The 23267-nt window shown below is 51.7% G+C and overlaps 7 protein-coding genes across 7 annotated transcripts; 4 read left to right on the top strand and 3 right to left on the bottom strand.

The window, feature by feature from the left end:
• The first annotated feature begins 106 nt into the window (after positions 1 to 106).
• BO83DRAFT_376714 (DUF3425 domain-containing protein) lies at positions 107 to 1376 on the top strand. Its single transcript, XM_025530795.1, has 2 exons — positions 107 to 436; positions 499 to 1376. Exons 1-2 carry the CDS (start codon positions 217 to 219, stop codon positions 1290 to 1292), a joined length of 1014 nt encoding a protein of 337 aa, XP_025390080.1. The 5' UTR covers positions 107 to 216; the 3' UTR covers positions 1293 to 1376.
• A 606-nt stretch (positions 1377 to 1982) lies between these two features.
• Positions 1983 to 3632, bottom strand: BO83DRAFT_223186 (FAD-dependent oxidoreductase). Its single transcript, XM_025526841.1, has 3 exons — positions 3014 to 3632; positions 2558 to 2955; positions 1983 to 2489 (listed from the first exon to the last, which is right to left on the bottom strand). Exons 1-3 carry the CDS (start codon positions 3395 to 3397, stop codon positions 2207 to 2209), a joined length of 1065 nt encoding a protein of 354 aa, XP_025390079.1. The 5' UTR covers positions 3398 to 3632; the 3' UTR covers positions 1983 to 2206.
• Positions 3633 to 5943: 2311 nt separating this feature from the next.
• Positions 5944 to 7694, bottom strand: BO83DRAFT_357015 (DUF3500 domain-containing protein). The gene is made up of 2 exons (XM_025529228.1): positions 7229 to 7694; positions 5944 to 7155 (listed from the first exon to the last, which is right to left on the bottom strand). Exons 1-2 carry the CDS (start codon positions 7443 to 7445, stop codon positions 6065 to 6067), a joined length of 1308 nt encoding a protein of 435 aa, XP_025390078.1. The 5' UTR covers positions 7446 to 7694; the 3' UTR covers positions 5944 to 6064.
• A 274-nt stretch (positions 7695 to 7968) lies between these two features.
• On the bottom strand, positions 7969 to 10153 carry BO83DRAFT_435790 (3-propionate hydroxylase; the record flags this gene model as incomplete). The annotated part of the gene is made up of 7 exons (XM_025535912.1): positions 7969 to 8857; positions 8913 to 9070; positions 9130 to 9284; positions 9336 to 9480; positions 9537 to 9647; positions 9706 to 9947; positions 10045 to 10153. The coding sequence occupies 7 exons, from the start codon at positions 10151 to 10153 to the stop codon at positions 7969 to 7971; spliced, it is 1809 nt and encodes a 602-aa protein (XP_025390077.1).
• A 165-nt stretch (positions 10154 to 10318) lies between these two features.
• BO83DRAFT_223140 (uncharacterized protein) lies at positions 10319 to 10718 on the top strand. Its single transcript, XM_025526840.1, has one exon. It carries the CDS (start codon positions 10389 to 10391, stop codon positions 10587 to 10589), a length of 201 nt encoding a protein of 66 aa, XP_025390076.1. The 5' UTR covers positions 10319 to 10388; the 3' UTR covers positions 10590 to 10718.
• A 1069-nt stretch (positions 10719 to 11787) lies between these two features.
• BO83DRAFT_308535 (putative glycerol-3-phosphate acyltransferase Sct1) lies at positions 11788 to 19943 on the top strand (the record flags this gene model as incomplete). The annotated part of the gene is made up of 3 exons (XM_025527371.1): positions 11788 to 13654; positions 15243 to 15363; positions 19841 to 19943. 3 exons carry the CDS (start codon positions 11788 to 11790, stop codon positions 19941 to 19943), a joined length of 2091 nt encoding a protein of 696 aa, XP_025390075.1.
• Positions 19944 to 20308: 365 nt separating this feature from the next.
• Positions 20309 to 23035, top strand: fluG (extracellular developmental signal biosynthesis protein FluG; the record flags this gene model as incomplete). Its single annotated transcript, XM_025527378.1, has 3 exons — positions 20309 to 21439; positions 21495 to 22743; positions 22806 to 23035. The coding sequence occupies 3 exons, from the start codon at positions 20309 to 20311 to the stop codon at positions 23033 to 23035; spliced, it is 2610 nt and encodes an 869-aa protein (XP_025390074.1).
• Between the last annotated feature and the right edge of the window lie 232 nt (positions 23036 to 23267).

Here is a 23267-nt window from a genome sequence, read left to right as displayed (position 1 = left end):
ATTACCCTTCGGGTTAGTGTCCTCGAAACCCATTCGAAACTGTCGCAGCGCTGGACTTTTAAAAGCACCGGCGGACCTGCTCTTTTCATGGGACTTCGACTTGCCTTTCCTACTCCGTTATAGCGGCATTCCCTCTCCGATCATCTCCCCCCATCGTCACTATCATCATCTCTCGGCCTCCCAGTACAGGAATTCATCCAAGTCATACACACTCACATGGGATCGGACTTGCTACGGTCGCCGACTAGTCAAGACACCAGCACGGAGAAAGCCACGCGGTCTTCCTCATCACCGCCACTCCCCGTGGTGACCCCCGCTGCTGCTGCTGCTGCTTCTACCGCCGCCGCTCAAGTGGACCCTGAAGATGACTGGGCTGGTCTCTGCGACCGCCAGGAACGTCGACGACGACAGAACCGGCTGAACCAGCGAGCATACCGTGAGATACATCCACCAAATACCCATTTATCATCTATCCCATCTAACCTAAAACAACTACAGGGAAACGAAAACAAGCCGAACGCAACAGCAACAACAATGCCCTGGTCACACGGTCATCCTTCTCACACCCACCACTAGCACTAGGCCCCAACACCAAGCATGAGCAAACCAGCCCACCATCATCATCATCATCATCATCATCAACAACAACCTCCTTCTCCTCCCCATCCTCCCAAACCCTCCTCACCCGCCGCACCCTAACCAGCGAAGCCTCCAAACCGGAAAACATCCGGCGAATATTCGAGCACTTCGCACGGGTCGCCTACGAGAGCTACTTCCGCGGCTCCCCGTCCGCGGACCACCTCCTCACGCTCAGCAAACTAAACGTCTTCCGTGCCTTTATGACCAACATGACGGTTCTCGGCTTCGGCAATTCCACCACCTGGTGTGACAACGACGACGCCCTCTCCCTGTTCAACACCCTCCCGCCAGAGGCAATCCAGGAAAAGAGACTACCTGTGAGTCTCCGTCCGACGAAGATCCAAATGCAGGTGCCGCATCACCCGTGGTTAGATTTCTTCCCGTTGCCGCGCCTCCGGGATAATTTGTGTCTCATGATTGATCGGTTCGATGATGATGAGCTTTGTCATGATGTTATGGGGTTCTGGGATAATGCTTCCGATACGTGTAGTTTGTTGGTGTGGGGGGAGCCGTCGGATCCAGCGAATTGGGAGGTCACGGAGCAGTTTCTGAGGAAGTGGCCGTGGGTGTTGAGGGGGTGTCCGGAGTTGTTGAAGAGTACGAATCGATGGAGGCAGAAGAGGGGGGAGAAGATGATTATTAGGTATTTGTAGGGTGCAGCCGACGTGTTGATAGTTAACTAGTGATGATGTGATGAGTAAGTAGATTGAATATACTAAATGGGTTATGATCTTCTCTATCTTACCTTTCCCTATAGAGCCATACTACATACTCTAGCTACTCTTAAGTAGTAAGTAAGTAGTACATACGTATGCATGAGTGCAGTGATGATCTTAAACTAGTTCTAGTATTTTCCTACAGCAACTGATGTAGCACAACTTATATAGAATACATACGTATGCACACACATACATATAGTAGCATAAACATGAACATAAGCACTCAATCTAACAACAACAACAACAACAACAACAACAACAACAACAACAACAACAACAACAACAACAACAACGCATACTTACATCATCACTCTCTACACCACCAACTCTTATGCCATCCCTTCCCCTCCGGAGATACGATCTCCACCGTCCGGAGAACCAAGGCGCAAGGCAGACGCTAATGCACCCTGCTGACACGCTTAATTACTGATTCCCTGGATCGTGGAGAATCATGGTCCAATCAGAAGATGCAGATTGACTGATCTGCTTGGCAAGGCGGTAGATTTGTCAGCGTTGAAGGAGGGGTGTCTTGTCAGGATTTGTTATTTCGGTACAGGTACGAGATGTATGTGTGTATTGTTGCCTGAGGCATAAATGAGGATTGTTGGTACTATGGATGGTTGATTACTGGTGTAGCTAGCTTTCTGCGTGCAATTGACAACTCTCCACCTTCGGTTGTAAGTACTCGAATCAATTGTATTAATTATAGTGTTGAGGGTGCTGCGACGACACTGCTCAATGCTAATTAATGGATCTACTAAACGTCAACGTGAACGTCACATCCACGGGGCTGAATGGCCAGCATTCTTCCCATGAAGGTATCAGCACCCTCGATCACAAGGATCAGATCAGATCACATTCTCTCGCTCCACCTTTTCCACCATCTTGCACAGTGCATCGGCGACTCCGTACGAGAAGGCATAGCCGCCTCCGCCGAATCCATAGGCTGAGAGGATGTACCGGTTTTCGTGCTGTTCCGAGTCTAAGCGGAAGCCACCCTTCCTCGAGGGCCGGATGCCGACGATGTAGCTAAGGGTGTCTTCAGGTGGGTTCTCGGGAACGATTTCGGGCGCAAGACGGTGTGCGCGTGCGATCTCATCTCGGGCGATTTCCATGTCTGGCTCGGAGGATCTGTTATAGAATTAGTATTCGTTGTCCCCAGAGGTGTAGCTGCTTAGGTGCTCCTGATCAGGCCTTACAGGTTGTCAGCTTGTTTGACGCCTCCTAAAATGACACCATGTGACATGGGTCGAGGGATCACGTAGGTGTATTCTTGGCCGTTCCGGAAGTACATTGTGCGACAATTTTCCGTCTTGTAGAACACGTTCTGCCCCCGTTCCGGGAAGCATTGGTCGTCTCGGACATCCTTGAGAGTCTGACTTCCGATTCCGCTGGCGTTGATGAATATACTTGACTCGGGGAACATGTGATAGAGGTCTTCAAGAGACTCTACCCGCTTGCGAATGAATTGGCCGCCCAGAGCAGTGATCTTCTTTCCCAGATACGGCATGTGGATGGTGGGATCGGTGACGAGAGTCTCGTACGACCATCCACAGCTGAACTCTGATGGATATTCACCCGGTTGTAAGTCACGCCACTAGGTCTTGTGTCAACCCCCGAACTGTGTCTGTTACTGCTTATGCGAGCTGTCTTACCTTGGCAGCCAGAGTCCTTCCCCATGCCGACGAATTTTCAGCGGGGGGTCGTTCGACATACTCCAGGGCATCGACAATGCTGACTCCAGATTCGGGTTCTTCTTGTGCCATTTTCAGCAGGTGGCGATGACTGATGGCTTGAAGATATCGCCATTCCGAACAAATTCCGCCCGCTGGATGCCATGCCGCCCCAGCCCATGCGGATGCATAGCGGAAATCTTGATCACCAGGTAGATACTCCGCAACCAAGATGACTGGAAAGCCGTCCTGTAGAAGCTGTCGCGCTGCAGCACAGCCAATAATGCCCGCACCCAGAATGATGATCGGGCGTTGTGCGAAGGGGACGTTGGGTGTATCGGCCGGATAGTGCTGAAGTTCGCCCATCTTTTCTAGAAAGATTCTGTATCCCGCTACCCATTAAAGTGGGGTTAGCAGGGGATTTAAAGGATGCTTAGAGGGGAAGGAAGAACGGTTCAGGAAGGAAGGAGGAACGGTTCAAGAAGGAAAGAAGAATGGAACTACTAGTAGTATGGGAGGCAAATAATGCAAGAGCCCATAGAAAGGGATGCCGAGTTTATACCACGGCGGCGACATCGGAGGCCTTCAAATTATATTCTTGCTAGCCTCCCAACATCGATACGATTTCATGGCCCTCAAGGGATATAGTCCGGACCGCTTTTGAGGCCATGGGAGCGATCATGAGCCAGTAGCGAGGAAAAAGTGTAGTGGGATGGGGTCCTTTTCGGATCGAAGCGCCCAGAAGCCAGATCCGCCAGGCGGTTGGAGCCGACTAGCGGGTCGAGCCGCTGCTGGTGATAACCCGATCTCTCCTTCTTATTTGGCGCTGCCTTACTGATGCTCCTCCTCCCCGGTTATCTTTACTTTCTCCAGTGCGGTCAATCCGTCGAGGACTCGTCAGCTCCAAGCCTCATCTGCAGCGCTCATAGGTCCTGGGTGGATGGCGCCATGCCTGACACGGCTGGATGGGGCGGCCCTTTCCGACACGCACATACTATATTCGCAAACTGATCCGCGGAAGACCATTTGGGGACAGATGTCGACGTGTCATGTCATCGAGTCGGTATTCAAATCCGGCCGACGGGTAAACAATCCGGTCCACGAGGTTGACAGGATGATACTATGCGAAAGCCTTCATTTATCGCCATAGAAGTTGGCAAGGAACAAGCCGCGCCCGATCATTGTGCAGCTTGATCACTTTGAAACGATTATTGCGCAAGGATAATGACAATCACTGCCGAAGACATGGCCTGATGCATAAGTTTCAATGGTGTGTGTGTTCATCCCGATGGGGAGTGGGACTTCAGCTGGGCATAGCAATCCTGTTTGTAGCTCGATTGCCTTGTCTCGCCCACTCGCAAGCTGCGGGGCTTGAATTCTCACAGGAACAATGAAAGCTCCCTCGTATACGTATAAACGAAGTGGATCGGTCAGACAGTGCACAATACACGCGTCCGCTCAACACTCAGCCACCTCATCCCTGTAGTAGTCCAGCTGATGATTGGAAGGTCTTTGAGGTCATCGGCGTGACCGAGTGTGCCACCGCCGATTGAGTTTGGGGGAAGCCCGAACCGCAGCGACATCATGAAGGTCCCAACCTATGTCGGGATACTTGCGTACAGGGTACATCGAGCTGTAGATGCTGGAAATGAAGCTAAGTGTTTATGAGTACCATTTTTGGAAGGCTAAAATTGAAGGGGGTAGTCAGTGGAGCACTCTTCCAGGAAAGCAAATCGGTTTCTGAAGGTTAAGTGGAATTGCCCAGGATTGACGAGACAGCCAGACATGGAAACGAGTGACAGGCCACTGAAGCAGCAGGGTCAGTAGGTGGATGGCCCAATTCGGAGCCGAGAGTGCCTAGCCTGCCTGCGCTTGATTGCTTGCTCGCTTGTCTGCATTGCGCTGGGAGGATCCAGTTCGAGAAGGATTTACGGTTTAGCGAACATGATAAAGCAAGATGTCGCTTTCGGGAGTTGTTGTTGGTCACGTTACTGGACATCCTTGCAACTTATGCATTATAATGCAGGATATTAATTGGTTTTATCCTTAGATCCGGGAGATGTCATCTCCGGGACAAAAGTCTGGTAGAATTGGATGTAATTCAGCGAGTTGAACTCGGTTTAGGATCAGTAGGGCACCTGAGACAAGAAGGATATACTCTGCAGTAGAGTCGCAATAGACTGTGGCTATGCCTAGCAAGAGACACCAAATAGCTCGAAAACCATCAAGTAACCTCCTCAGAAGCCAGATTAACATACTAACCAAAAACCACAAATATGCCCGCTCATATAGTGGTACCCATACTATGACAAGTTCGTTATACTAGTACTAACTAGCATGAAATAGGATGAAAGCAGAAAATCATACTACCGGAGTTGCCAAGGACCCACAAGACGAAATATAGCCACCACGCTAATATCACATATTCCTAAGTAGTAGTTGACACTATACACATACACATTATACAGTCAACTACTTACTGACTAGCACTGTTTCCTCCAAACTCACGAAATTTTCATAACTCAACAATTCGAATAACTTCACAGGAACATTATGGCAACATGTCGGTAGGACTTCTCTGTATGATTGCATTCCGTGTATGGACAACAGCAGATATCCTAGATAGAGGCCATTACCTCATGCCCTGTCTTATAAGAAGTAAAGAGCTAAGAAACAAATAGGGCGAATGAGGACCGTGCGGGATAAGTCTGTCCCTATAAGAAGACAGGCTATTTCCTGACCCATCTGCATTCCTCCGCTGATCCGATCCCTTTCTGAGCCCCGACATCGGCTATTATCCTCTTAATAACTATGCCGATGAATGGATCCAATTGATCCATTGGTCCGAGTTACTTCTTTGGAGCAGCTTTGAGCCTAAAGGACAATAACTAGATTTCAAAGATCGAGAAATGGTTTGTCAGGATGGTGACAGCCTCATAGCCATCCTGGAGGATATCATGGATTCCATATGTATGTACGCTATATAACACTCTATTCACATAACATCATCATATATTGACACGTCTCCTGCCTTTACAAAGCGGATTTCTCCCACACAATCTCCTTCCCATTAAGTCCCTCCACAGCGGGAATCTGAGCCCGTAAAGCCTGTCCGTAATCTCCGGCATTCGGCGTACGCAACAAGGTGTGAATGTGGAACTTCTTGGGCTCCTCGTTGTTGAGGAAGACACCGGAGTGGTGGTCGAACTCGACCAGGACCACGGGGCTCTGCAGGCGGTAGTAGAAGGGGTCGCTGTCGCCGTATCCACCGATCCAGCAGAAGTACGTCTCCGACTCATATTGGCGGATCTGGTCCAGCTTCATCTGACGGGCCCGGGCGGGGAGGTATAGCAGGTATTGTTCGAAAATACCGTACATGAATTTCTTCTGTTCCTCGGTGAATCCCTCGACGGTGATACCCTCGTTAGGGACAACACGGTTATCCCGGTAAGCTCCGCACAGGTGGCGCTGGTCATCGCGGTTCCAGCGGCCGGGGGGCATGGCGGGGTCGTGCATCTGTTCGAATACGCGGGCCTTCTGCTGAAGGTCAGGGGTGAGGGATTGCATCAGTCGGAGGCCGAGCTCTTCTTCGATCTGCATGATGCGAGTACCCGAGTACGGGCCATCGTCGATCTCGTTGGGCTCGGCGCCGGTGAACCACGGGGAGGCGACGATCTGGTTCTTGTACAGGAAGATGTTGAGGCAAAGGTGGTGGCCATAGAAGGACCAGCCCCATGGCCGAGTGGTCGAGGGACGACCGAAAAGGACAAAGTTGTAGGAGAACTCGTTCATCACCTTGGGAGATTCCACCAGCTCGCCGAGGAAGTGGTTGATGCGCATGGCCTTGACGGCCTTGTCGTAGCCCTCGGGCGACAGGGTGGTCTTCAGGACGTTCATGATGGCATCGCGCAGCTTGTTGTCAATCTCGTCGAGGCGCAGACCCTTGTGGGCCAAAAGGAATTCGGGGTTTGACCAGGTCCTCCATTCGGGAGAGTCAATGTGATAGGACAGCGCCTGGCGCTGCTTGTCGTCGGCAAGAGACAGGACGTTCTGAACGGACTCAACAATGTCGCCAACGGGCACATCTTCATCCTGGAGCGTGAACAAGCCAGGGCGAACATTTCCTTTGGCAATTGATTAGCATTGGCCCTTCGAAGCGGCGGTGCGGAGTGAATGTGGCGGAGGAAAAGAACCTACCATCGGTGGTTACACCCTTGAAGGGTTCCTGCAGCAGATCAACCCAGTGCATATACAGCGCATGCAGCCACGGGGGGTTCTTCAGCGTCTTGAAATCATGGGCATATTCATGGGCATCCTGAGTGCGCATCACCTGGAAGCGCTTCAGACTCAGGTCGGGCAAGTATTGACGGTACTCGCCCGTAGGCTTTTGCAATTCAGCGGCGGAGTGGGACATGATGGGCGGATTGCAACAAGGCAGAAGGCGGATGAGCCAGTGTTGCAGGGAGAGGAAAGAACGGGGAGATTGAGAAAAAGAGAGACAATGAGGGGGAGGGGTAATAGGAAGCAGGCAGCGACGCGTAGTTATTATAGCTGAACGTGTAGTGAGACTGCGATCGGCATATGCTTTCCGTACTTCTTGGGAGTCTTTTTCCCCGTGGCGTCACTCCCCACGCTCTCTCCACACGAATCCCCACCGTGGGTGGTGGAGAGCGGCTGTTTTCTTATCCGACACTGCTTTCCTCCACACTTTGCCTCGCCATTGCCGGTCTTCCCTCTTTACTCACATCTACTATATGGGCGATCAATGCGAATGGTTATCGTTTTTATACCCGTCGGATATACTAGACGTCTCTGCAGAGTGAAAATGTCCTATCTACTATCTAAAACCACATTGTCCCTCATTCCAAGACGTACATCAGCCCACCCTCCCGGATATCCCGACGGCTCTGCAAAACTCCGTCTGTCCGTTGGTCCATCTACCCCGAACCACCTATACCCTCATCCCACGCCAGATGCGCCCTCAATTCCCCCAGTACCCCACTAGATTCCCCCGGATATTCAAAGCGCGCTAAGATGTGCTGGTCGGGACGGACTAGAATTGCCTGGCCCTCCGCTAATCTCGTCAGCGCCATCCACTTTTCGCCACCCCCGGCCTGAAAGTCAAAGTTTGCCCCCCTGGTCATCATCTCGAGTTTTAGCCCACTACACTTGCCGGGGAGTTGCCGTTTCACTTCTTCGAGGATCTTTCCCCAATGATCGGCTGATCTTATGTCCACAATGAGTGTGAAGGCGTCAAATGCACACAAATCTAGCGTGGAGAACTGTTTCAGTTTTAGCTCCTCGGGAAGAAACTCAGATACATAAGAACAATCAATGGGGGGGAGCCGTATCTGGTCTGGGGTCAATAACTCGATCCACGCGTGCGGTAAGCGGGCTCCAGGAATGCAAACGGGTTCGTATGTTGAGGCACAGTCTGGGCGCTTGTGGTTACCGTAGACATAGCCCACATGAAGACCAAGGTTGTCAAAGTGCTCACGCTGGCCTTCAATGCCTTTGTTGATCTCCTTCATCATTTGTGCGTCTTCAATGTTGCGATATAGATTCTGTCTCGCAACTTGAACATCAGGATCGGTAGTGCCGAGCGCTTTCAAGAGACCAAATATCTGTTTGCCGTTCTTGACGCTCTGCTCAGCGTTATCCCAGGCAACTGGCCGCCGATCAGCTTCATAGCTGTCCAGAAGCTTGTCGCCGCCCCATCCATGATGCACTGCTGCGAGCTTGTATGCGAGGTTATGGACATCCCCTAGACCGCTGTTCAGTCCCAATCCCCCAGTAGGTGGGAAAGAATGCGCAGCATCTCCGGCTCTGTGTGACTGTGTTAGCACGTACCAAGTGGAGACTGGGATGCGATACTACTGACAGCAATACACGGTTTGCTCGGTATGCAAGGGCGACCTTCCTACTCAATATCCATGGTCGATAACTCAATACATCGTATGGGATCTTTGCACCAATAGCTGCGTCAACGACTTTGCGACAAAACGCTTCGTCCCATGAGTTGACTGGGTGCTTTTCAGCCTACACGGAGTTAGTTTGTGGCTGTTTCTCGAATTAAACAAGCAATCAAGGAGACTCACATCGAAATTACAGATCAAGACTTGGTTCCCTCCCAGGTCGTACCCAATAATGAAACCGGATACTTCTGGGTCCATCACCCAGTGTAACATGCCGACTCGCTCTTTGACCACAGGGTGCAGGTCAGCATTGATGTGGATAGTCATCATGGTCTCATCTAAGTAGTGGTCAGCCTCAAAGTATTGACTGGGTCAGCTGTACCACATACAAGAGTCCTCGCCCTCGCTCTCTATTCCCAGACATCTCCGGACCGCACTCTTTGCTCCGTCGCATGCCACAAGATGGCTGCACTTCACAGTATATTCTTGTTGGGTTGCGCGATCTTCGATGGTGGCTAAGACATAGTCACCGCGCTTTATCCTATCAGTAACAGCTCTAGATTGGTTTTACGATCCACCATGAAACTTACATCAGTTAGTCTAACAAAGGAATGATTCTTGCGTATCTCCACCAGATTGTTCTTGGATAACCGCTTAGCCACCAGCTCCTCAAATTCTGGCTGTGGGATGTTATGAATCATCTATCTCTTAACATGAGCATGTATTTCGGGCTTTGAGGTCTTCGTATAGTTGTCATACCGTGGGTGTGCTTTCGAGAACTGCGGGATCCATGCGCTCATACGGAAGCCTTCCGACCTGCCTACCACTCAAACTTGTAATGAAATTGACCCAGAACGCCTCTCCGCGTTTGGTACCAATGCTGCGAATCTCGTTCACATCCAGGCCGTATTGCCGACATAGTTCAAGTGTCCTGGGCGATAGTGCATGTGCTTTTGGCGCTTGCAGTCTGGTGGGGTAACGTTCACATAGCAGAGATCGGACTAGAAGACAAGTATAAGACAGTCAGCGATTCTATCCAGAACGGGACTCTCTTCTCCCGTGATCAGTTTCCTATATTGTCGAGTAATGGTCCCATACCTCCAAGTTGGGCAAGCAAATACGCAAGGAGTAAGCCACATGGGCCGGCCCCAACGATCAGAATGGGCACATCGTCGTCGCAGTGGATTTCCTCCTTGATGGGCGACATGCTGTTTGTTGCACTTGCAAGATGTCTGTCTGTCTATGGGTCTAATACTGGGTGTCCGTCTATTCTAATCAGCCGCACCTTTTTATACTAGTTCGTCGCGAGACTGTGCAAGTGGGAAAGGCTATAGTTATTACTACGTGAGATCGACCTGTTTGTTGTCCTTCGCGGCTGACTCGCGCGCCTTGCATCCCCCACTCCAATCAGAGTGGGAAAATTGCGGAGAATCCGGCCCTCTATGCGGGGATGCGTCTCTTACTCTTCCATCTCTCATGCTTCCATCCTTCTCATTTTGATATGCTTTGGATTTCAACTTCGCCTTGTTGACAACATTATCGGCTGCATTTCATTTCAAGTCCGCCAAGTAACCCCCCATTCTTCCCCACTTGAGAGTCCCCACCACCCGCTTCTCTACCATCGGATGGAAGAATCAGTCTGACTTCTGACAAATGGAGTCGCTGTGTTTGGTCATGGCGACCGATACCTAGCCATTCCCCAGGTTCCGATCGGATCTGGAGCTGTTTGCTGTGGGCAATCCACTAGCCATGCGACGAGACTGAAGCTGTTCATGGCGGCATCCAGTATAGTCAGCGTAAGGACCAGTACTTCCCCCGTACTCCCACGAGCACTTTCTTATGCCGTCGTCAAACAGTGATTTCAGTGACTTTCATGATTGGACCCGTTCCACAAGGAGCCTTATAAGTTGAACTGATGAGCTCCCAACTTCATTTCAACTGATAACATCCAAACTACCAACTCTGCGGGGTAACTTACCGCAACAGAGTACCATACCGTAACCACATGGGCCAACGACACGCTAGTCCAAGTCCGGTTACCCGCAACGGCGAGAGTGGCACGTGACCGCCACGCGCCCATCCGAGAACCCCGCGCGCACCATGATTCATCGACCAGCAAGCCCGATGCTATGATTGGCATTTCACTTGCCGAAGCTCTGGAACTCTCGCACATCATCCTGGTCTACTTGTCAGTTACCTATCGAACCAGCTGCACCCTATCGATTTATTCCCAACTGTTCTGTTGAGATCCCAACAGTTGGCAATAGACCTCTCCTACTCCGGCGATACTGCACCGGAGTAACTCTCCCAAATTGTTTAGCTCAGACCCGTTTTGGTTTCTCCGGCATAGGCCTAGTCTAGTCTGGGTGGAACACCGAACATCATCATTCTTCGCTCACTGGTTTTCCTTTTAAAACATTTTCTTCTTTTTCGCGAAGCTTCTTTGCCGGTGAAGCTGGAGTATTGCGACATAATTATCTGGCAAGCTGCGGTAACACCTCCTCCTTTGAGCCACGGATCAAGGGAAATCAACCTCCCTCAGGCGGAGAACCCCTGCGAAAGAACAAACAGACGGTTCTTATTGCTCTGCCTCTTCCCCGGCTTTTTTTGTTCCCTTTTTAACGCGCTTTGCTGCTGCCGTTGTTTCTGCTGTCCGCCTTAAGAAACTCCGCCTGTTGCCTCAACGTCACTGGCAATTAAATTTCCCGCGGTCATGAGTTGAGATCAACACATATCATCTCATCTAATCCTCTCCCCTTTCGATTTTATTCTTCTATACTGCTCTTGATTCCCTGTTGTGCACCACTATCTAGCATTAGTGTCAAATTACAGACGCAAGTCATGGCGCGCAGATTTATGATCCCGTGGTTGTACGACCTCGGAGTGTGGATTTTTACTCTCTGTCTGGACATCTTCTTCCGCGAGGTCTACTCGCGCGGCGCATGGCGGATTCCCAAACGCGGCCCTGTCATCATCGTCGCCGCCCCTCATGCAAATCAGTTTGTAGATTCTATTCTGTTGATGCGCATCTTGAAACACTATGCCGGTCGCAGAACCTCGTTTTTGATCGCAGAGAAGTCCATGCGCGAGCCGTACATCGGCACCATGGCCGGGTGCATGGGCGCTCTCCCCGTCGTGCGATCGATGGACCATGTCAAACCCGCCAAGGGTGAAATTTACCTCCCCGATCCTGACAACGATCCGACCCTGGTCCGTGGCAGGGGAACCGACTTCACTTCCGATCAGTTTATGGTGGGCGGCGCCATCATTCTCCCGCGTGTGGGCAAAACGAGTCCGGAACAACAGGCGATTGAGGAGATCTTAGGACCCGAGGAAATTCGTCTGCGGAAGCCATTTAAGAAGTTCGAGAAGGATCATCCCCTTTACGAGCCATTGCGCAAGGGTACCCCATTTAAGGCTGCTCCTCACATTGACCAGAGCAAGATGTTCGCCTCCGTGTATTCCGAGCTCGTCGCAGGTGGTTGTATCGGTATCTTCCCGGAAGGCGGAAGTCATGATCGTCCCAGTCTGTTGCCCTTAAAAGCCGGTGTCGCCATTATCGCCCTCGGAACGCTCGCGCAGGATCCCAACTGCGGTCTCTCCATTATCCCATGCGGCATGAACTACTTCCATCCGAACAAGTTCCGTTCTCGTGCCGTCGTTGAGTTCGGTAACCCTGTGCAAGTTCACCCGGATCAAATTGAAGCCTTCAAGGCTGGTGGAAATTCGAAGCGGAATGCTGTGGGATCTCTGTTGGAGACAATCACGGAAGCACTCACTGCAGTAACCCAGCAAGCGCCCGACCACGAGACCCTGATGGTCATCCAAGCCACCCGACGACTGTATAAGCCCTTGCGAATGAAGCTCCCTCTGCCCGTTGTGATCGAACTGAACCGCCGACTTCTCAAAGGCTACACCCAATTCAAAGATGAACCCAAGGTGCTCCAGTTGAAGAAGGCCATCTCCGACTATAACCGCCGTCTCCGGGCCCTCGGAATTCGGGATCACCAGGTTGAATGGGGTGACGTGACGCATCGGCCGTGGTGGCTTGTCTTTGGTACCTTGTTATACCGCGTGGGAGAGTTGCTTACGCTTGCGATCGGAACCTTGCCATCGGTGGCACTTTTCTGGCCTGTCTTCGTGACGGCCAAGGTTGTTTCGGTCAAGAAGCAGCGCAAGGCCCTTGCCGGTTCCGTGGTCAAGCTCGAGGGTCGCGACGTCGTTGGAACGTGGAAGATCCTGGTCGCCATGGGATTGGCACCAGCCCTCTATACCTGGTATACCGTAATTGTGACGATCTGGCTCCATTACTGCCGCCATGACGGATACTACGCGTCTGTAGCGCCGTGGTGGCTGAACGCCAGGACTTACATCTCCGACTCGATCCCCCTTGCGCTTTTCTCGATCTTCTTCTTTGGCCTCATGATCTCTGTCTCATTCGCGGGTCTCCGTATCGGTGAAATAGGTATCGACGTTCTGAAATCCCTACCTCCTCTTCTGCGGGCCCTCGACCCAAGATCCGCCAATTCGCTCGCCAAACTCCGCGCTGAACGCCAGGCCCTTTCCGCACGAGTAGTCGACGTAATCGACACCTTCGCCCCCGAGATCTTCCCTGACTTCGAATCGGAGAAGCTTATCTCACACGAACACCCGGAGGACGACACCTACCAATCCCGTCTCAAGAGCATGCCCCCCAGCGAGCCCGAAAGTCGCAACCGCAGCAAAGACCGAACCAGCCGGAGCCGATCCCGAAGCGCGGGATTCCTGTACGACACACTCCTCAAGCCCCTCTCCATCAAATCCAAGGACGATCTTGGAGAAGTCAACCGCCGGATTCATGTCTCGATGCAAGAGCGCGGTCGTCAACGTGTCCGGAACGAAATCGACCCCGACGAAGATGTGGTTTCGCTTGACGGTTCCACCAGCGCTCACAGCGGGGACATCGCGGTAGAGGAGGTGAAGAAGACGAAATAGTCTTCTTGGCTTTCAGCCGAGGATGGACGAGAACCACCACCTCTTGCAACCTATGAACCCATCAATCATCAGCACAAACCAACAAAATCTCTTTTCATGTCCATGTTAGTTAACTCTCTGTCGGCTTCTTCTTTGAGCGGGATTTCCGTAGCATGGCGTAGGCCTTATTATTCGGCGTTTTGCGAAAGCATGTTCTGTTCTTGTCTTTCTTGTCATCATGTCTGTTTTTTTTCACCGCCTGTTTCCAACATGATTCAAATCCCCCCTGCTTTGGCCCTTTATTCTATCCCTCGGACCTAGGCGATGCCAAATCAATAATGAACTGAGTTCCTTTCATTTTTCATCTAACTCCCTTTATCCCTTAGAATAATTCGGGACGGGAATAGTTTTATCAGTATTCGCACCCACTCCCAATAAACCCAGCTGAAAGGGTACTAATTGTTATTATCCTGAGATGAACAACCGCAGTCATAAAAGAAAAAAAAAAAAGAAGAGGAGTTGAAGTTTCACCGGGAAGAAAACTCCCCAAGTAACTAATCAACTAACTAAGTAATTAAATGATTAGTTAACTAGTAGATGTTGATAATCATAACTAAGTTGCAGTGGAATAATCCTGGTCCGTGAGAATAACTCCGAGGTCCGAGAAAAGGGCGCGTGCACGTGCGGGGCAGGCAAGTAAGTACTACTAGTAACGTTAGTAGGAAGGAAGAAGGGATGGATGTTGGACGCGGGGTTCGTCGGGTAGTGGGTGGTGGCGGTGAAGGCGAAAGGATCATCAGGTGTCTAACCATTTACACTAAGTTCTATCTGTCATGATTTCGTTACCTCTGGGGCAATACTGACTAACTAACTTATTTACAAAGTTATCCATCGTGATGGTTTTGGAAGATTTCTTCTTCATCGATCTGGAGGCGAGTGGCGAGGGAAGTTGTTGATCATTCATTTTGTTGTTCACATGCTACTTATTACTCATTACTACTACTTCGCACGATGCTATGCTATACTACTGTACTGCAGATATAGTTTGGAAAGAGAAATATTCAGTAAGATGATGTATTCGTGTCTATCGAGGTGCTGTCTGTCTACACCGTCGCTTATGGGATACTAGTCTATGCGCTGATGTATATGCTGCGAATGCTCATTAGTAGTAAATCATCAGGTTGCGGGTATCATGTCAGGTCGTGAATATGAGATGATGAGGATGCTTGGGCAGAAAGAGATGATGAAGGTGTCGTGTCATCCGCTTAATGGGCTGTCAACAGTCCTAAAGGGTGATGATGAGTGACTCGGGACAGGTGGGAGTAGTGAGAGGTCTTAACAAGCACGCTTCTCCAGAAGCAAGCCTCCGGAGGGGGTCTTGGTGCTGAAGCCATCGTCGCGGCTGAAGATCTTCTCGCCACGCAGCCAGGTCTCGCGGACCAGTCCACGAAGCTTGCGGCCCTGGTAGGGTGAGCACTTGTTGCGGAAGAGCATGGTGCTGGGCTCGACGACCCATTCTGCGGTGTCGTCGAAGACACAGATGTCGGCGTCGTGGCCGGGGACGAGGTCACCCTTCTGGTGCTGTAGGCCAACCTGGACGGCAGTGTTCGTGCAGCAGAGTCGTACAACGTCCTGCAGAGCCTGTTGGGTCGTAGTTTCGTCTGCTGCCTTCAGGGCCTTGCGACGGCTAAGCTCCGTCCACAGGATGGGAAGGCCGAGGCCAACTGATGAGATACCGCCCCAGGCGGAAAGGAAGCTACCCTCATTGTCAACTTGAGTGCTGTCGCCGTCTGATGGGCAGCAGCCAGGGACGTGGGATGGCAGGAGCTTAAGATCAGGGGTGCAGGGGGAGTGGTCCGAGACGACCGTCTGGATCACACCATCTTCCGCATGGCGCTCCAACTCATCCCACAGAGCGTCCTGATTCGACTGGGAACGGATGGGTGGGCAACACTTGTGGCGGGTGTCTCCATCCCGGATCTCCTCAGCCGCCAAGGACAGGTAGTGGAAGCAGGTTTCCGCAGTGATAGGAACGCCATCAGCGCGGGCTTTGCGCAACAGAGGAATAGCTTCCATGGCAGACAAATGAACAATGTGAAGAGGGAGTTTGGGGGCCACCTGAGACAGGTTAATGATCTCCTCTACGGCACAGGTCTCAAACGCCGACGGACGGGATGCGAGGAAAGTCGAGTACGCCTCTGCGGGACCTTCGAGAGCCTGGTCCTTCTCCTCGGAATCAGTGGAGGGCGGCAGCATCTCGGCGTGGAACATGAGTGTCGTGGGCTCATCCGCTAGCTCAGCCATGGCCTTACGGATGTCTTCGGAAGACACGGCAGGGAATTCGTCGACCTAGAGCCATATATCAGCACACCTACATCCTCTAGAAAGAGACAACTGAGACTTACCCCACTGTCAATGAGGAAGCCCTTGAAACCACGGACGCCCTCTTGGACGAGGGCCTTCAAGTCACCGGCATTTCCGGGGATGATGCCGCCATAGAAGCCAACATCAACCCAGCACTTCCCTTGGGCAGCACGGAGTTTCTCCTTGAAGTTGGCCACCGTGGTGGTAGGAGGAATGGCATTCAGGGGCATGTCGATGACCGTGGTGACACCGCCAAAGGCAGCCGCCTGGGTGCCGGTATAGAAGCCCTCCCATTCGGTGCGGCCCGGCTCGTTCAGGTGGACATGGGCGTCAACCAGACCGGGGAGCAGAACGTGGGGGGAATAATCAGTATAGGGGGTGCCAGCAGGGAAATCAGAAGCCGGGATCACCGAATCAAAGACGGCCGTGATCTTGCCGGTAGTGCGAGAGATGACAATGGTGGCTGATGTCAAACGCCCGGAGATGACGGCGCGCGACGAGGCGATCACGGCAATGGATGGGATTTGAGAAGCCTCCATGGTGAGGGTGATCGATTGGAAGGATTGCGCGCTAAGAGAGGCCAAAGATGCAAAGAACGATGAAGCAGCAGAGCAATCAAAGCCAGGATGGGCGGACAAAAAGTTAAAGAAGCAAAGACGAGATAAGCGATAGACTGATGCGGAAAGGCTCCACCGGCGTCAAAAGGCAAGGGATGAATTGACTTGATAAGGATGAAGAAGGCGAGAGGACGAATTGCTGGCTGCGATAAGGGCTTTAAATGTTTGAGAAGATAAGCCGCCATTGTTCCCTGGAGACCCACGGCGATCGAACCAAATAATCCCATCGAGTAACAAAAACCTGGCTCCACCCCCTTTGACGGATCCACCGGCTTGCCATCCAAGCGTCTTTTTTCTTTTTTTCCCTTTCTCGCCCATTCTTTCTTCACGCCTGACCTGTTTGTCTGCAAGTGCCTGCCCCGGTAACTATCCTTATCACCATATCGATAACCGGAGGTTATATTTGTCCACCTCCTCTCCTTATTCCTTCCCCTCAAACGAGAGGATGCCTTTTCCACTGGACAACCCCTTCGTCTGTACACCCTCATTGTTGCCATTTCGGGACGTATTCCCTCGTGGGGAAAGTGAAGAGAATTTCCGGCTTATCTTCTGGGCCAGTCAGAACCATGGGTCGGGCTGTCGGGGGCCTCCGGCATCCGCCATCGGACCTCTCCTGCTGCAATGCAAGTGATTGCCTCCTCACCGCTGTTACTCGATCAAATCTCCAATTCCGGCCCGTTTAGGCAATTCCTTTACTCGATCAAAATTCCAGCGGAACAAAGGTCATGAGGCCTTGTGAAATTCACCCACCCTGATTGTCTCACGCACCCTCGCTTCGGCTGGACGGTTATCGCTGTTCACCTTAGCCGAGTTATCAGACCTGCCTACCTACCGTAGTCTCCAACTTCTGCTCGTTTTCTTTCCCGCTAGCAGCGAGTTCAGCGAACAAAGTCAATTGCATACTTTGCTTCGCTTACACGCCTGTCATTGACTGTGATCACCGTGCCAAGGATCGGGGATTTTCGGGGACTCCCGGGTCCGGTCGAACCCTGCAATTGTCGATGGCCAAGTCAATTAGTTCTTTCAGACCTGTCTCGTCTCAGAGGGGCTGCATCTATAGACCGGTTTTCCCGTGCCTTGTCTATGTTGAGTTGAACAAAACACGTGGTGATGTAGAACGTCAACAGGCTGCAAAAGAAGTCAGGACTGATCCCCGTAGACTGGAATGTTGTGGCAAGAGAGGCAAGAGGCAAGAGGCAAGTGAAATGTGAGAAAGCGTAATTAGTTAGGTGCAGAGCCCCTGGCGCTGTGGGGAGCTGACTAAGGCCCATGTGCCCGTGGGGTGTTCCTCTCTGCTGGCCTCAGGCCTCTTCTCCTCCAGACTCCATCCCCGCCTTTGCTTAATACCCAGTTGCTATTGACCTGGATGAGAAGAGGTGTCGGCAGTACCTACGTACTCGTCCGATATATGATCAGCTTTCATTCTGTCTGTAAGCGATTTGACTTCAGTATGGATCGCTACAAACAATCATGGTAAACTTTTTGACACCTCCGGCTGATCTGAGCGATCTGTTCATGATGATGAAATGAGACAGTAATGGCCTTTGACCATCACATTGCAGTGTCTGTGTGTGCCTTGTCAGGTCTGACTGCAGTAGTCGTCAACGTCATCACAATTTCCATACCATACATACCTGTCTCGCGGCCTTCACCCATGTGAACTACAACCCGTCTTCATGCACTCCTGGAGTCTTGGTCACCTGTGCGTGTGACACACCCTTTGTGGATAGTAAGTTCGCCAGGTATGCAAGTTTATTATCGTTGCTCTCGGCAGGCGGGTCTATGCGCCAGACTACGTACATACCTGCTGAGAAACCTGCCTACAATAGTAGCAGTACCTGACCCTGTAGATACTTGGCCGAGACTGTTTGCTTCGTTTGTACTGGTTACTGATAAGCAGCACATCACCTGATCAAATAATACTTCTACTGCTGCACTGGCCCGAGTGGCAATCCACGCATGTCTGTCTAGTGTCTCGAGGTTGTGAGCACCCCTGAGTTATGTTTCACTGCTGCCATCGACCTCACTCAGTGTCAAACAGGCGCTAGGCTCCGAGTCGGAAGTCCCAAGTGCGCTGGGGCCACACTTTCTTTTCACTGTGCCTCGGCAAGCCGATCCTCGGCCCGTTGCTTCCCGCACCCACCTGTGGGATTAATAAAGTAACAAAGGTACCATGTACGGATTGGTGGACACCTTCTGTCGAAAACAGCTCGTGCTGGTCGACGTCCGTCTATCCATCCTTCTGGGTGTACTCAGGGGCGTGTACAACTCGCAACAAAGGTCTGCGTAAACCAACAACAGCCTCCGCTGAACCCGGAGTGTGGAGCGAATTTGGTGGCTTGGTTTCCAGGCCCGTCTCTTCTTTCTAGTCTTCACCGGTTAGCAAATACCCGAAGTCATATCCTGTGAATGTTGTTGGCCCTCCGGGGGTATTTCCGTTTTTGATGTATTGGGGTGACTTGGAGGAGGGGAGCTCGTTACCTAGTTGGGAGCTTTCTACGCCGGTAACATGGCTCTACTTAAGTATCCCCACCAGTGTTCTGGTGACAGCGGACTTGTCAGTGCATCAGCATGTGTCATCAGGGCCATAGAACGGTGTGATTGCTCAGGAGGACTTCCACGTATAGTGCATAAATTGTAAATACACCCTGGCCTTTCTACACTCGGGCCACGAAGAAAGCGCAAGAGCGGAGGATTATCGCCCGAATCACCCTATGAGGATGGAGGAGGTGAAAACTGCTCCAAGGCACCTCCTCCATGGCCCGTCAAGTTTTCCAGAAACGTTCGAGGGGTAATCCTCGGAAGTTGATATATAAGAATGACCAACCTGAGGAATTCTTCCGATGAAGATGATCGACCTGGTGGTGGAACTGGACTCCGCCCAAGCTCGTGGAAGATACCGGATTGCGTATGGTTGACGAGCTCCGGTCGTCGAGATTGCCCGCTTGTGTACCTCGGAGCATATACGCCATTTACATGACCATCTGCTACGCCTGCAACTGGTTCGGAGAGAACTCCGGACCAGGTCTATCAGGGAGCTTGGCCATGAGATTCAATGAATAGAGACGCGAATGACTGAATCAAGCAATAGGACCTTCCCGGTCGGCGGTTACTCGCGAGCTGCCTAATCGGGTAAGCATCGTCTACTTGCCCCCTTGGCTCTCTCTCTCTCTTCATCATTCACTCTTTATCGGCTAGGCTCGCAGGTTTTTTTTTTTCCTTGATGCTTTATGAGTTCTTCTATTTCCTCTCAGTCTTCTTTCACTCTTCCCTCTTTTTTTCTTCTATCAACTGCCTCAGTCGCCTTGATCCTTCCCCTCCTCCTCCCCCTCTTCCTTCCTGGTTCCAAGGCGCACGGTCAATCCTGGCCGACTAACCGTGATCCGCAAACGATCGATCGATCGAACCGGCCAACCAATCAGCGCACCATGGATCCGCTCACCTCTCTTCGTCGCCTCATCCAAACCCATCCTCTTATCGACAACCACGCCCATAATCTCCTCGCGCAGGCCGCAGCCAGCAATTACGCAAAATATCCTTTTGAACAGATCACTTCTGAGGCCCAAGGCCCCGCCCTACACAATGCTCCGTCTACCTTACCCCTCCAGCGTGCCGCCGCCCAGCTAGCAACCCTCTACGATTGCCCGACTTCCGACTGGGACCGTGTAAAAGCGGCTCGCGATCAATACGTCGAGCGTGACTATGATGGCTTAATCCGTCGGTGTCTGGAAGGCACTCATAGCCTTCTCCTTGATGATTTGCTTACAGATCAAGATATCGAGCCCTTTGCTTGGCATGATCGGTTTACCACAGCTCCGACCAAGCGGATCGTACGGATCGAAGTTGTGGCCGCCCAAGTCCTTGCCTCCATCCTTCCCAATGGTTTTGATAAGACCTCGAGCGACATCACCGTTCTTCGGCAGTATTTGGACCAGTTCCGCCAGGGTTTCAACCAGAAGATCTCAGAGGCTATCGCAGATCCCGTGGTGGTAGGTTTCAAATCGGTCATCTGCTACCGTACTGGACTGAACGTCCAAGTGACCGACGATGAAGACGACGGGACCCTCCTCGAGTCCTTCTCTCGGACTTTGTCGCAAGGATCTGGATCTACATACCGCGTGGAGGACAAACCCTTGAACGATTGGCTGGTCAGGCAGGCCCTGAACCAGCTTCAATCTGCCAAGGAGAGTGATGCGTCGGGACCCAACAAACCCTTGCAACTGCACACAGGACTCGGAGATAATGATATCAACCTAATACTCTCGAATCCCGCATATTTACAGGATTTGGTTGCCCGTTATCCCAAGGTGGACTTTGTGCTTTTGCATTCCGCTTATCCCTATACCCGTGAGGCCGGCTATCTCGCCTGTGTCTACCCAAACGTGTATTTGGATCTTGGAGAGGTGTTTCCCATGGTCAGTCGAGACGCTCAGGAATCTATCATCCGCGAGAGCCTGGAAATCGTACCCACAACCCGCCTTCTGTGGAGTACTGATGGCCATTTCTTCCCGGAGACATATTGGCTGGCGAACAAGCAGTTCCGCGACGCACTGGAAAAGGTCCGTACTATTCAAGCAATCTCAAATATTCTGTCAGGAATTAACTCTTTTCTAGGTTCTCGTGGATTACATTAATCAAGGCGACCATAGCATCGACCAGGCCAAGCTTGCTGCTGCCGATATATTGTTCCATAACTCCAACCGCCTGTATAGCCTGAATGAGACGGTTACCTACGACGACAAGCTGGTCCCTGCCGTCAACACTCTATCAGGACTTTCTTCGACTGACGCCTTGGAAAGCTTCATGCATAGCAATCCAGATGTTAAGTATATCTGGATGCAGTTCTTTGACTACACTTCCACAGTTCGGGTGCGGATGTTCCCTATTCGGGAATTTGCTAAGATCGTTCGCAAGCAACGTCGGATCGGTATCTGTACAGCGACTTTCTTGATGCTTCAGACTGACACAGTCTGTCCGGAAGGTTCCACAACCGGCCAGTTCTATCTCGAACCAGATCTTTCAACACTTTCTCGAAATGTGGGGATCGACTCGAAGAGCGCCACTGTAATGACTTGGGGGCGATCTGAGGAAGGTTTGGAGGTGGAAGGATGCCCGCGGACCCTTTTGCGCCGCGTGACAACTGATTTGCGTGCCAAGCATGGAATCGACGTTCTCTGCGGGTTCGAGATTGAGGTCATACTGCTGAAGTGCGTCACTAAACCGGATACCGATGAGGAAGAGTTTGTTCCGTGCGTGCGCAACCACTCCTGGTCTCAGATGACCCGAGACACCCGACGTATGGTGCCGCTGCTCGAGGAGATTGTCGATACCCTTGCATCCATCGGCATTGACCTCGAACAATTCCACGCCGAGTCGGCCCCGGGCCAGTTTGAATTCATTCTACCTCCTGGATCACCCGTCGCTGCTGTCGATACCCTGCTCAAGGCACGACAGGTCGTGACTTATGTCGCTGAACAACACGGTTACCGCGCAACCCTTCACCCTCGACCCTACTCGCACGCTGCTGGCTCAGCTGCACATGCGCATGTCTCCGTGACTCCAGCGACTCAGGAGGAGAGCTTCTTGGCTGGCGTGCTCAAGCATTTCACCTCTTTGACGGCTTTCACCCTGTCTAATGATGTCAGCTACGACCGGATGCACTCCGGCCTCTGGGCTGGAAGCGAGTGGGTCGCCTGGGGCACTCAGAACCGCGAGACTCCCATTCGGAAGATCTCTGCGGGTCACTGGGAGATCAAGGCGCTTGATGGTCTGTCCAATATGTATCTGGCGATGGCTGCAATTCTGGCTGCAGGATCTCTGGGTGTGCAGGAGAAGCTGCCCCTGACCCTGCAGGACTGTTTATGTAAGTATTCCTGCCAGTGAGACTGTTCTCTAGCGTGCACACATGCTAACAGATTGGTGTAGATGACGCAGCAACACTCAGCGAGGCGGACCGCAGTGCCCTTGGAATCACCACCCAAATTCCCACGACCCTGACACAGAGTCTGGACAATATGGCATCAGACAAGGCTCTCCGGGATGAGCTTGGCAACACTCTGGTTGAGAATTATATCACCGTCAAACGAGCCGAGAGCAAGAAGCTGAATGCAATGGAGGCAGAAGTGCGACGGAAGTGGCTGGTGGAGAGATACTAATCAAATACCCTGTGCATACATACATAGCGCATAATCGTAGTTAGCCAATACCATCATTACATCCTCTACAGCTTCCTAGAGAAATCCGTACGGAGCACAGAATGATGTACTAGTCGAGTACTTATTTTTCCCAATCCGCCAACCAAATCAAACTATTGAGTCATAGTCCTCCGTAATCGGCCCACTCCCTCAACACCTCTCACGTGACAGCATCCCCAGTCCTGTCCTACCT

Source organism: Aspergillus eucalypticola (genome assembly GCF_003184535.1).
Source record: "Aspergillus eucalypticola CBS 122712 chromosome Unknown BO83scaffold_7, whole genome shotgun sequence".
NCBI classification, from domain to species: Eukaryota; Fungi; Ascomycota; class Eurotiomycetes; order Eurotiales; family Aspergillaceae; genus Aspergillus; species Aspergillus eucalypticola.
Note: the sequence above shows the minus strand (reverse complement) of the source record. Positions and strands in the feature narration are given on the sequence as shown.

What these genes read in the sequence shown, in the direction of transcription:
- BO83DRAFT_376714 (XM_025530795.1), top strand. Translation starts at nt 217, where the DNA reads ATGGGATCGGACTTGCTACGGTCGCCGACTAGTCAAGACACCAGCACG. An exon ending in GCTGAACCAGCGAGCATACC is followed by an intron (nt 437 to 498) that starts GTGAGATACATC and finishes AAACAACTACAG; the next exon opens with GGAAACGAAAACAAGCCGAA.
- BO83DRAFT_223186 (XM_025526841.1), bottom strand. Translation starts at nt 3,397, where the DNA reads ATGGGCGAACTTCAGCACTATCCGGCCGATACACCCAACGTCCCCTTC. An exon ending in GAAGGACTCTGGCTGCCAAG is followed by an intron (nt 2,956 to 3,013) that starts GTAAGACAGCTC and finishes CACAAGACCTAG; the next exon opens with TGGCGTGACTTACAACCGGG. An exon ending in GTCAAACAAGCTGACAACCT is followed by an intron (nt 2,490 to 2,557) that starts GTAAGGCCTGAT and finishes ATTCTATAACAG; the next exon opens with ATCCTCCGAGCCAGACATGG.
- BO83DRAFT_357015 (XM_025529228.1), bottom strand. Translation starts at nt 7,445, where the DNA reads ATGTCCCACTCCGCCGCTGAATTGCAAAAGCCTACGGGCGAGTACCGT. An exon ending in CAAGGGTGTAACCACCGATG is followed by an intron (nt 7,156 to 7,228) that starts GTAGGTTCTTTT and finishes CAATTGCCAAAG; the next exon opens with GAAATGTTCGCCCTGGCTTG.
- BO83DRAFT_223140 (XM_025526840.1), top strand. Translation starts at nt 10,389, where the DNA reads ATGCGGGGATGCGTCTCTTACTCTTCCATCTCTCATGCTTCCATCCTT.